A 13,348-nucleotide genomic window follows, 5' to 3' on the forward strand; every position below is an offset into this window, starting at 1 on the left:
CAAATACACGTCTCTTATCCAACCTTCCCATGAAAATCTTTGGTTGCTCCACTTTTGTCCATATATATGCCCAACACAGAAGTAAACTTGATCCAAAGTCACTAAAATGCATCTTTGTTGGGTACTCTTCCAATCAAAGGGGGTATAAATGCTATTCACCTGTCACAAGGAAGTTCTATAACACCATGGATGTTACATTCTTTAAGCAACAACCTTTTTACAAAATTGGTATGCAGGGGGAGAACTATACTCAAGAATACCAATCTTGGGATATTAATACCCTGGAATCATCTCCAGCCATCCCTTCCGAATCATCTCCAGCCCTCAATTCCAAATCATCTCCAGCTCTCAATTCCGATATCTCAGAATCTTCAATTCTTCAATCCAGTCAACTTCAACCCAAGCTCGGGTTATCCCAACCAGTCCAAACAGAGTCACCTCAACAAAGTCAGGACCTTACTTCAGCCACTCAATTTGAATCTCATTCCCAGGCAGAATTCCAAACACCTCCTGCAACAAAAGAGTTCCATGTTTACACTAGGAGACCCAAAGCTCAAGAAGGAAGAGAAAGGCAGACACCTTATCAGAACCATGAATTCAATCCGAATCTTGAATCTCAGAATTCACCAGGTAACACTAGTTCTGAACTCACACCTGTCAATCCTCCTATTGATGATAGACCTATTGCCTGGAGAAAAGGAAAAAGGTCATGCACTGATCATCCAATTTACAATTTTGTGTCATATAAAGGATTGTCACCTAGTCACTGTGCCTTTGTTAGCAATCTTGACAAAATACAGATTCTGAGCTCAATACATGAAGCACTCAAAGTACCAGAGTGGAAGGGAGCTGTTTTGGAAGAAATTCAGGCTCTTTGAAAAGAATGGAACTTGGGAAATATTGGAGTTACTAGCAGACAAACGCCCGGTTGGTTGTAAATGGATCTTCACAATCAAACACAATGTTGATGGCAGTATAAACAGATTTAGGGCTCGACTTGTTGCTAAGGGGTTTACTCAATCTTACGGAATTGATTACCAGGAGACCTTTGCCCCTGTTGCAAAACTTAATACAGTTCGGGTGTTACTTTCTCTTGCTTCAAATCTAGACTGGCCGCTATTTCAGCTTGATGTAAAGAATGCTTTCCTCAACGGGGATTTAGAAGAAGAAGTGTACATGGAGATACCACCAGGATTTGAGAGTGGAACAACATCCAACAAAGCGTGCAAACTCAAAAAGTCGCTATATGGCCTAAAGCAATCACCAAGGGCATGGTTTGACAGGTTCACTAAAGCTGTAAAAGGATTTGGGTATGATCAATGTCAGACAGATCACACTATGTTCGTCAAACATGCAGCCTCTACAAAAAAGGCAATTCTCATTGTGTATGTGGACGACATAATTCTGACTGGAGACAGTTTGGAAGAAATAACCAAACTGAAGAGTTTTTTAGCAAGGGAATTTGAGGTCAAGGACTTGGGGACACTTAAGTACTTTCTAGGAATGGAGGTAGCCCGTTCAAGAAAGGGAATTTCAGTAGTTTCTCAGCGAAAGTATGTGCTAGACTTGTTGAACGAAACAGGGATGCTTGGATCCAAGCCTGCTGACACTCCTATGGATCCCAACATAAAACTGGGAAGAAAGGATGACAGCGCACCAGTTGACAAAGGAAGGTATCAAAGGTTAGTTGGGAAACTCATTTATCTCTCCCACACTAGACCAGATATTAGTTTTGCTGTTAGTATGGTGAGCCAATTTATGAATGACCCAACAGAAGAACACATGGAGGCAGTATACAGGATCCTGAGATACTTAAAAATGACACCAGGTCAAGGATTATTCTTTAAAAGGTCTGAAAGGAGGGAGATTGAGATCTACACTGATGCAGATTGGGCTGGGTCTGTTACAGATAGAAGATCAACTTCCGGATATTGTACATATGTCTGGGGTAACCTAGTTACATGGCAAAGCAAGAAGCAGCCAATAGTGTCTCGAAGCAATGCGGAGGCAGAGTTCAGGGCACTAGCTCATGGTATCTGTGAAGGAATGTGGTTGAAGGGGGTACTTTGTGAACTAAAGATTCCCATTGCAAAACCTATGAGAGTGTTATGCGACAATCAGTCAGCTATCAGCATAGCAAAGAATCCGGTTCATCACGACAGAACAAAGCATGTCGAGATTGACAGACACTTTATCAAAGAGAAGATAGAGGCTGAAACGATATCACTCCAATACATTCCAATCACTCAACAAATAGCAGATATTCTAACTAAGGCCATACCCAGGAAGTTTTTTGATGAACTTAATTCCAAGCTAGAATTGCTCAACATCTACAACCTAGCTTGAGGGGGAGTGTGGAAATCCGGATTCTTTGTGATCTCTAGGATCCGGATCTTCTCTGATTTACAGAGGAGTGCTAGCTGTAAAGTAATTGTAATTAGTTTCCTAGAATAGAGGATTTGGTATTCATTCACCATTTCCTATTTTAGGTAGTTTCTAGTTTATGTTTCTCATTGTAATCCTATTTATTGGCTGTAATATTGAACCAGAAATAATGAGAATTTCATTCACAATTTCTCACAGTTTACAAAACGAATCAGGGCTCAGAGCTAATTAGAAAGACGTGACACAATACGTTTTAATAACTTCACTTTTTTTTTCTCTTTTTGATGGATTACTCGTCCATCGCATCTTGCTTATGTATTTTTCTTTGTTTCAATGAAGTTTTATCTTTACCGAAGTAAATAAATAAATAACAACTTTACCAATTTTTCTACATCTTCCACGAATCTAGTTCCTTCAGCTGCAATACTTGAATCAACAACCAAAGTTGATTGACAGTTCTTCTTTAGAAGTCCTAAAGTACGGTTAAGCAGATTTCCTGCAAATTAAGGGTACAGAGCTTCAAAATCCAAACAGGGATAAACTAATTAGAAAATATAATATCAACGGAAAAGAATTCTGACTTGAAATTAACGCGATACCTATAGTGTTAGCAAGATGTGCATTCACTGTGTTGATAAAACGGTCTTCTGAATAGTCTCCATCCCCACCAAATTCTACCTCCCTCAGAAAGAAGTATCTGACTGCATCTGAGCCAAATTTATTGACCAAATCATTCGGTTCGATTGTATTCCCTAGTGATTTTCCCATCTTCATACCATCCTATATTACAATAAAAAGCATTGCTGGATGAAGTAAAAAATTAGGTGAATGGAACAAAAATTAAAATCTCTAGCTACCTTACAAAGATATTTTCAATTCAACTTGACTGACAATTACCTTCTATCCAAAAACATGAATTCTAGAAAGACCATATTAGTACCCCGAATCATCTTCACAACCAGAAAGGCAGAAACCAAGGACTAAACCAGTTGCAGAACTCCCCCCTCCTTTCTTTCTGGGAATGGGGGAAAGTTCATTTGATGAAGCATAAAAATATAACACGGCCGCGACTTTGTAGATGATATATGATGAACAAAAGTTTACATGACAAACAACTAGCCCTATGATTTTGATTTCAGTAGCTCTCTCTAGAGATTCTTTTGTTTGTGAAAAGCAATTTCATATCAAGATACTTTCAAAGAAAACCATAAATTTCATGCTAAAAGTAAAATACCTTTGTCAAGAATCCATGGCCAAACACCATTTTGGGAAGGTCTAGTCTCGCAGACATTAACATCGCTGGCCAATAAACTGCATGGAAGCGTAAAATATCCTATAGACAACGTAAATATCCAAGTATCATATGAAGTAGCCTTGTGCAAGTAATAATAAGAAATAACAATGTTAAAAACTACCTTCAAAGTGCAAACATAAGGAGAAAGCACATTTGCAAGACAAACAAAAGCAAACCGGAAGAATATAACCATTTTTCAAATAATTTTGGAGAAAATGACCCCAAATCTCATTTTGATTTTGACATACACCATCTACTCCAGTGAATGTAACAACAACAATTAATATTATCGCAAACAATACTCTGGTGATCTGCGATGAGTTTGAGAAGGAATAAATGAAAGTCATAAAGTATTACTAATAGACTATAAAGAAAGTTAGAAAATTAAACTATTGCATGCGCTAGAGAGAGAAGTTCTCCCTTCTCTCTAGAATTCTAGGAGTCATCTTGTTTCATTTACTCATGATTCATAATGGCTAACACAGCCCAGAAATTTAGAACTAGACATATAAGGTTTTCGTTTTGACATTTCAGAAAGAACTCGTCTAGCTAGTTTCAACCTCGACGTGAATTTGGGAGGTGTTGCATGGCTACTCGAGACAGTGACTCAAGCAATCGATGCAGGGAGGAACGCTTCATTCCAGAAGAAATTCAGGGGATCGTCTTATCTCTTTTTGGTCGAAATTAAGTGGAACAAAAGAGGGAGCATCTTGAAGGTCATGAAGATTAATTGTTATTCCCGAAGAGTGGAAGGACCTCAGAGGTTGTTTGGCTGACATTTTTGGGAAGGAGAAGACCAGTAATAGACAAGAACCAGCCAACTTCAAGCACACTGATGCTAAAACATGGAAATTCAGGAACAGATTGAAGAACGAATGGGATTTTATAAAGAAAGTCATAGAAAGCAGGTTGGTTATATACAGGAACAGATTGAAGAACGAATGGGATTTTATAAAGAAAGTTATAAAAAGCAGGTGGAAAAGAATCACTGAGTAGTTCCAGTGGCTGCAGAGAATAAATGATCCATAGATGTGACATTTTCTGAGAGCTTTTCACTGTAGCAGAAAAAGTTAGATGTGACATTTTCTGAGAGCTTTTTACTATAGAAACCTAAAACTGAAAACTCGGATCGGTGAAATGAACGAGACCTTAGAAGATCTCGCCGGAGAAGATGATGAGGTAGAGGACAATTGGAAACGTGGCAATATTTCGGCTGTGAGACTAATACAGCGTGGAAAAGAGGTCGATGGCAAGAACGTCAGTTCGAAAATCAAGAAAAATATGGAGGATCAAGGAAAAATCTGGAATACAAGGACAAACTGAAAAGTCCCTCGAGAAGTGGAGCCATGCAGATAAAACGGTGGTTAGAGAGGCAAGGCAAGGGCGCCGAATGCCGATATTCAATAAATGGGAGGGTCCCACCCTAAACGGTGAAAACAAAAAGGCAATTTTAGAAGACTCCATCGAAACAACAAACCCTTTCGATGCCTTGGAGTTGCTTTGATTATACCGCAAAGAAGTGCGCTTCTAAAGGAAAAAAGGACATTTTAGATAAAATCCCAAGCAGATCGAAATCATTTATTTCAGAAAAGGATGCAAACAAGTCTCAGAGCCTAATAATACAGATTTGTTTCCACGTGGGGGAAAATTTTCACCAAACCGACTTAACGAAAATGACTTGCAGTTGGATAAAATCGTTAAGACAAGAGCAAAGCTATAGAGTCTCAAGAATATCTCCGAAGAAACATGATTTATTTTCACATGGGGAAACTTTTGACCAAACCGACTTGAGGAAAATGACATACAGTAGGATAAAATAGTTGAGACGAGCAAAACCATAGTCTCAAGAATATCTCTAAAGAATCATGATTTGTTTTCACGTGGCGGAAAATTTTAACCAAACCGACCTAAGGAAAATGACTTGCAGTTGGATAAAATCATTGAGGCAAGAGCAAAACCATAGAGGCTCAAGAATATCTCCAAAGAATCGTGATTTCTTTTCACGTGGGGGAAAATTTTGAACAAACCGACTTAAGGAAAATGACTTGCAGTTGGATAAAATCATTTAGACGAGCAAAACCATAGAGTCTCAAGAATATCTCCGAAGAATCGTGATTTCTTTTCACATACGGGAAAATTTTGACCAAACCAACTTAAGGAAAATAACTTGGAGTTGGATAAAATCGTTGAGACAAGAGCAAAACCATAGAATCCCTAGAATATCTCCGAAGAATCGTGATTTCATTTCACGTACAAGAAAATTTTGAACAAACCGACAGAAGGAAAATGACTTGCAGTTGGATAAAATCATTGAGACAAGAGCAAAACCATAGTCTCAAGAATATCTCCGAAGAATCGTGATTTCTTTTTACGTACGAGAAAATTTTGAACAAACTGACTTAAGGAAAATGACTTGCAGTTGGATAAAATCATTGAGACAAGAGCAAAACCATAGTCTCAAGAATATCTCCGAAGAATCGTGATTTCTTTTTACGTACGAGAAAATTTTGAACAAACTGACTTAAGGAAAATGACTTGCAGTTGGATAAAATCGTTGAGACGAGCAAAACCATAGATTCTCAAGAATATCTTCGAAGAATCGTGATTTGTTTTCACGTGGGGGAAAATTTTGACCACACCGACTTCGGGAAAATGACTTGCAAATGGATAAAATCTTTGAGACAAGAGCAAAACCATAGTCTCAAGAATATCCCCGAAGAATCGTGATTTCTTTTCAAGTACGGAAAAATTTGACCAAAGCGACTTAAGGAAAATCACTTGAATTTGGATAAAATCGTTGAGACAAGAGCAAAATCATAGAGTTCCAAGAATATCTCTGAAGAATCGTGATTTCTTTTCACGTGCGGGAAAATTCTCACCAAACCGACTTAAGGAAAATGACATGCAGTTGCATAAAATTGTTGAGACAAAGAGCAAAACCATAGAGTCTCAAGAATATCTCCGAAGAATCGTGATTTCTTTTAACGTGCGGGACAATTTTGACCAAACCGACATAAGGAAAATGACTTGCAGTTCGATAAAATCATTAAGACAAGAGCAAAACCATAGTCTCAAGAATATCTCCGAAAAATCGTGATTTGTTTTCACATGGGAGAAAATTTTGACCAAACCGACTTAACGAAAATAACTTGCAGCTGGATAAAATCGTTGAGACAAGAGAAAAACCATAGAGTCCCAAGAATATCTCCGAAGAATCGTGATTTCTTTTAACGTATAGGAAAATTTTGACCAAACCGACTTAAGGAAAATGACTTGCAGTTGGATAAAATCATTGAGACAAGAGAAAAACGATAGAGATTCAAGAAGATCTCCGAAGAATCGTGATTTCTTTGCACGTACGGGAAACTTTTGACCAAACCGACTTAAGGAAAATGATTTGCTTTGAGATGAGCAATACCATAGAGTCTCAAGAATATCTCCAAAGAATCGTGATTTCTTTTCACGCACGGGAAAATTTTGACCAAACCGACAAGAAAATGACTTGCAGTTGGATAAAATCGTTGAGACACGAGCAAAACCATAGAGTCCCGAGAATATCTCTGAAGAATCGTGATTTGTTTTCACGTGCGGGAAAATTTTGACCAAACCGACTTAAGGAAAACGACTTGCAGTTGGATAAAATCATTGAGACGAGCAAAACCAAAGATTCTCAAGAATATCTTCGAAGAATCGTGATTTGTTTTCACGTGGGGGAAAATTTTGACAACACCGACTTAGGGAAAATGACTTGCAGTTGGATAAAATCTTTGAGACAAGAGCAAAACCATAGAGTCCCAAGAATATCTCTGAAGAATCGTGATTTGTTTTCACGTGCAGGAAAATTCTCACCAAACTGACTTAAGGAAAATGACTTGCAGTTGCATAACATTGTTGAGACAAAGAGCAAACCCATAGAGTGTCAAGAATATCTCCGAAGAATCGTGATTTCTTTTAACGTGCAGGAAAATTTTAACCAAACCGACTTCAGGAAAATGACTTGCAGTTGGATAAAATCGTTGAGACGAGCAAAACCATAGTCTCAAGAATATCTCCGAAGAATCATGATTTGTTTTGACCTGGGAGAAAATGTTGACCACACCGACTTAACGAAAATGACTTGCAGTTGGACAAAATCGTTTAGACGAGCAAAACAATAGTCTCAAGAATATCTCTGAAGAATCGTGATTTCTTTTAACGTACGGGAAAATTTTGACCAAACCGACTTAAGGAAAATGACTTGCACTTGGATAAAATCATTGAGACAAGAGAAAAACGATAGAGTCCCAAGAAGATCTCTGAAGAATCGTGATTTCCTTTCACGTACGGGAAACTTTTGACCAAACCGACTTAAGGAAAATGACTTGCAGTTGGATAGAATCTTTGAGACAACAGCAATACCATAGAGTCTCAAGAATATCTCCGAAAAATCATAATTTCTTTTCACGTACGGGAAAATTTTGACCAAACCGACAGGAAAATGACTTGCAGTTGGATAAAATCGTTGAGACACGAGCAAAACCATAGAGTCCCAAGAATATCTCTGAAGAATCGTGATTTGATTTCATGTGGGGGAAAATTTTGACCACACCGACTTAGGAAATATGACTTGCAGTTAGATAAAATCTTTGAGACAAGAGCAAAACCATAGTCTCAAGAATATCTCCGAAGAATCGTGATTTCTTTTCACGTACGGAAAAAATTTGACCAAACCGACTGAAGGAAAATGACTTGCAGTGGGATAAAATCGTTGCGACAAGAGCACAACCATAGAGTCTCAAGAATATCTCCGAAGAATCGTGATTTCTTTTCACGTACGGGAAACTTTTGACCAACCAGACTTATGGAAAATGACTTGCAGTTGGATAAAATCGTTGAGACCAAGGCAAAACCATAGAGTCCCAAGAATATTATCAAAGAACCGTGATCTGTTTTCACGTGGGGGAAAATTTTGACCAAACCAACTTAAGGAAAATGACTTGCAGTTGGATAAAATCGTTGAGACGAGCAAAACCATAGAGTCCCAAGAATATCTCTGAAGAATCGTGATTTGTTTTCACGTGCGGAAAAATTTTGGCCAAACCGACTTAAGGAAAATGACATGCAGTTGAATAAAATCGTTCCGACAAGAGCAAAACCATAGATTCTCAAGAATATCTTCGAAGAATCGAGATTTCTTTTCACGTGGGGGAAAATTTTGACCACGCCGACTTAGGGAAAATGACTTGCAGTTGGATAAAATCGTTGCGACAAGAGCAAAACCGTAGAGACTCAAGAATATCTCCAAAGAATCATGCTTTCTTTTCACGTACAGGAAACTTTTGACCAAACAGACTTAAGGAAAATGACTTGCAGTTGGATAAAATCGTTGAGACCAGGGCAAAACCATAGTCTCAAGAATATCTCCGAAGAACCGAGATTTGTTTTGACGTGGGAGAAAATTTTGACCAAACCGACCTAAGGAAAATGACTTACCGACCTAAGGAAAATGACTTGCAGTGGGATAAAATCATTGAGACGAGCAAAACCATAGAGTTTCAAGAATATCTCTGAAGAAACATGATTTGTTTTGACGTGGGAGAAAATTTTGACCAAACTGACTTGACGAAAATGACTTGCAGTTGGCTAAAATCGTTGAGAGAAGAGCAAAACCATAGAGTCCCAAGAATATCTCCGAAGAATCGTGATTTCTTTTAACTCGCAGGAAAATTTTGACCAAACTAACTTAAGAAAAATGACTTGCAGTTGGATAAAATCGTTGAGACAAGAGCAAAACCATAAAGTCTCAAGAATATCTCCGAAGAATCATGATTTGTTTTGACGTGGGAGAAAATTTTGACCAAACCGACATAACGAAAATGACTTGCAGTTGGATAAAATCGTTCAGACAAGAGCAAAACCATAGTCTCAAGAATATCTCCGACGAATCATGATTTGTTATGACGTGGGAGAAAATTTTGACCTAACCGACATAACAAAAATGACTTGCAGTTGGATAAAGTCGTTCAGACAAGAGCAAAACCATAGAGTCCCAAGAATATCTCTGAGAAATCGTGATTTCTTTTCACGTACGGAAAACTTTTGACCAAACCGACTTAAGGAAAATGACTTGCAGTTGGATAAAATCTTTGAGACAAGAGCAATACCATAGAGTCTCAAGAATATCTCCGAAGAATCGTGATTTCATTTCACGTATGGGAAAATTTTGACCAAACCGACAAAAGAAAAATGCCTTGCAGTTGGATAAAATCGTTGAGACAACAGCAAAACCATAGATTCTCAAGAATATCTTCGAAGAATCGTGATTTGTTTTTACGTGGGGGAAAATTTTGACCACACTAACTTAGGGAAAATGACTTGCAGTTAGATAAAATCGTTGCGACAAGAGTACAACCATAGAGACTCAAGAATATCTCCAAAGAATCGTGATTTCTTTTCACGTACGGGAAACTTTTGACCAAACAGACTTAAGGAAAATGACTTGCAGTTGGATAAAATCGTTGAGACTAGGGCAAAACCATAGAGTCTCAAGAATATCTCCGAAGAACCGAGATTTCTTTTGACGTGGGAGCAAATTTTGACCAAACCGACCTAGGAAAAATGACTTGCAGTTGGATAAAATCGCTGAGATAAGAGTCAAGAATATCTCTGAAGAATCGTGATTTCTTTTAACGTACAGGAAACTTTTGACCAAACCGACTTAAGGAAAATGACTTGCAGTTACATAAAATTGTTGAGACAGAGAGCAAAACCATAGAGTCTCAAGAATATCTCCGCAGAATCGTGATTTCTTTTAACGTGCAGGAAAATTTTGACCAAACTGACTTAAGAAAAATAACTTGCAGTTGGATAAAATCATTGAGACAACAGCAAAACCATAGAGTACCAACAATATCTCTGAAGAATCGTGATTTGTTTTCACGTGCGGGAAAATTTTGACCAAACCGACTTACGGAAAATGACTTGCAGTTGGATAAAATCGTTGCGACAAGAGCAAAACCATAGTCTCAAGAATACCTCCGAAGAATCGTGATTTGTTTTCACGTGCGGAAAAAGTTTGACCAAACCGACTTAAGAAAAATGACTTGTACTTGAACAAAATCGTTGAGACAAGAGCAAAAGCTGTTGAAATTCAAACTAGCCGAGTATTAGATAAGTGATAGGCTCCTAGAATCGTGGGATAATAGCTAAGGATCTATTGTAAGCTAATCCCTATAAATGTGTAAAGTAGTTCCTAATATCTAGGAGGTCTCTTAGGATAAGATCTTATCTTTTACCTTTGTATAAATACCCTTCCGGTCCATTCAATTAATAAGAGGAAATTCAGATTATTCCAAACTTCATGGTATCAGAGCCCTAGGTTCTCAAAACCCTAATTTCCTAGCCGTCATCTCTAGCCAACTCTCAACATGGCCGAATCCGACCAAACCTCCGGAGACTCCACATCCTCTGTCTCTCAGAATGTTTCTTCCAATCCCCAGACCACAAATGACCATAATCTTACTCCTATCACCAGCCACAAACTTAATGGACACAACTATCTTCAATGGTCTCAGACCATGATGATGTTCATTAGTGGACGAAGCCGTGATGACTATATCACCGGTGCCGCTGTCCAACCAGGCACCAGTGATCCTAAATTTAGGACATGGAGAGCAGAAAATAATATGGTCATGTCTTGGCTAATCAGTTCAATGACGACGGAAATAGGTGAGAATTTCCTTCTCTACACGACTGCCAATGAAATCTGGGATGCAGTCCGTGACACCTTCTCTAGCAGTGAAAATACTGCTGAACTTTTCCATGTGGAGAGTATCCTCCAGGACCTACGACAAGGAGATCAACCAGTAACCACCTACTTCACCACTTTGACGCGGTATTGGCAGCAGCTGGATTTATTCGAAACTCACGAGTGGAAGTGCTCGGATGACAGCAAATACTTCAAGAAAATAGTAGAGATCAAACGCATCTTCAAATTTCTAATGGGGCTGGACAAATCTCTTGATGAAGTACGCGGACGAATTTTAGGCACCAAACCTATTCCAAGTCTTCGTGAAGTGTTTTTTGAGGTACGTCGGGAGGAAAGCCGCAAGCGAATTATGATGGGACGATCCGATTCAATCCCTGATGGATCAGCCCTTGCGGCAACCCGAGAGAATCAGTCTTCGTTAGAGCCAGCCGCTCTTGCTATTCGCGGGATACCACAGAACTCTCGTCGAGGACGCCCTTGGTGTGACCACTGCAAGAAGCCAGGCCACACGAAAGAAACATGTTGGAAGCTACACGGAAAACCCTCCGATTGGAAGCCAAGTCGTAACTCTGGAGATCGTGACAGCCGTGGAAATATTGCCACAGCAGAATCCACAAGGTCTCAAAGCCAGGTTCCCTTCACTAAAGACCAACTGGAAACACTGCAACAGCTGATCAACCAGGCACAAATCTCGGCAGAAGGGTCATCACAGGGCACAAGGAATCTCGCACTCCATGTAGCCAAGTCACCGTCACCGTGGATAGTCGACTCAGGAGCCTCTAATCACATGACAGGTGATAGAATGCTATTTACAAGTTATATTCCATGTCAGGACTATCAAACAGTCCGAATAGCCAATGGTACACGTTCACAAGTGGCTGGAACAGGAACCATAAAGCTTTCAAAGACTCTTACCATCAACTCAGTTTTGTTTGTTCCTGACTTAGACTGTAACCTAATCTCTGTGAGCAAATTGACTAATGAACTCAACTGCGAGACTAAGTTTTTTGCTAAATCTTGTGTTTTTCAGGACTTGAGTTCGGGGAAGATGATTGGCAGTGCTGACCTATGTGCAGGCTTGTACCTTCTCAACTCAGCCACCACCTCAGTTTGCTCCCAGGCCAATAAAACAGATGTCAGCCCACAATGTTGGTCTGCCAATAGTCTAGAGTCCATGAGTCACACAAATAAAGATAGTGCAATCTTAATGTGGCACTATAGGTTAGGTCATCCAAATTTCATGTACTTGAAACACTTGTTTCCATCATTATTCATCAATAAAAATCCCAAGTTTCTTCAATGTGATATTTGCCAGTTATCTAAACACACCCGAAGCACTTACTCACCCCGTCCATACAAACCAACTCATCCATTCTCCCTCATCCACGGTGATATTTGGGGGCCAAACAAAATTCCAAATATCACCGGAGCAAGATGGTTTCTACTATTAATAGATGATCATACCCGTATAAGTTGGACATTCCTCATGAAAGACAAGTCAGAAACCAGCCAAATATTCAAAAACTTCCATAAGATGATCCAAACACAATTTCAAACAAACATCCAAATCTTCAAAACAGATAATGCCCGGGATTTCTTCAATTCCATCCTTGGTCCCTACCTCACATCCTATGGCATTGTTCATCAAAGTTTCTGCGTAGATACCCCACAACAAAATGGGGTGGCTGAACGCAAAAATCGACATATCCTAGAGGTGGCCCGATCCCTACTATTTCAATCCAATGTTCCCAAAAAATTCTGGGGTGAAGCAGTCCTCACTGCCACCTATCTCATAAATAGGATGCCCTCACGTATACTCACATTCAAAACCCCATTGGAAACTCTCCTAAAGTGCTACCCAAAATCACATTTGATCACACAAGTTCCCCTCAAAATTTTCGGATGCACTGCATTCATTCATA

At 39.1% G+C, this 13,348-nt stretch overlaps 1 protein-coding gene across 1 annotated transcript in view; it reads right to left on the minus strand.

The window, feature by feature from the left end:
• Positions 1–13,348, minus strand: part of LOC21409004 (methionine--tRNA ligase, chloroplastic/mitochondrial) — a 34,558-nt gene that overhangs the window by 3,589 nt on the left and 17,621 nt on the right. Inside the window, exons 7-9 of the mRNA XM_024164706.1 lie at positions 3,620–3,718; positions 2,985–3,165; positions 2,766–2,881 (exon numbers count right to left, since the gene is read on the minus strand). Of these exons, the coding sequence (XP_024020474.1) occupies positions 2,766–2,881; positions 2,985–3,165; positions 3,620–3,718 (396 nt within the window). The remainder of the gene's footprint in view (positions 1–2,765; positions 2,882–2,984; positions 3,166–3,619; positions 3,719–13,348) is intronic.

This window comes from Morus notabilis, unplaced genomic scaffold (assembly GCF_000414095.1).
Source record: "Morus notabilis unplaced genomic scaffold, ASM41409v2 Scaffold42, whole genome shotgun sequence".
In the NCBI taxonomy this organism is placed as follows: domain Eukaryota; kingdom Viridiplantae; phylum Streptophyta; class Magnoliopsida; order Rosales; family Moraceae; genus Morus; species Morus notabilis.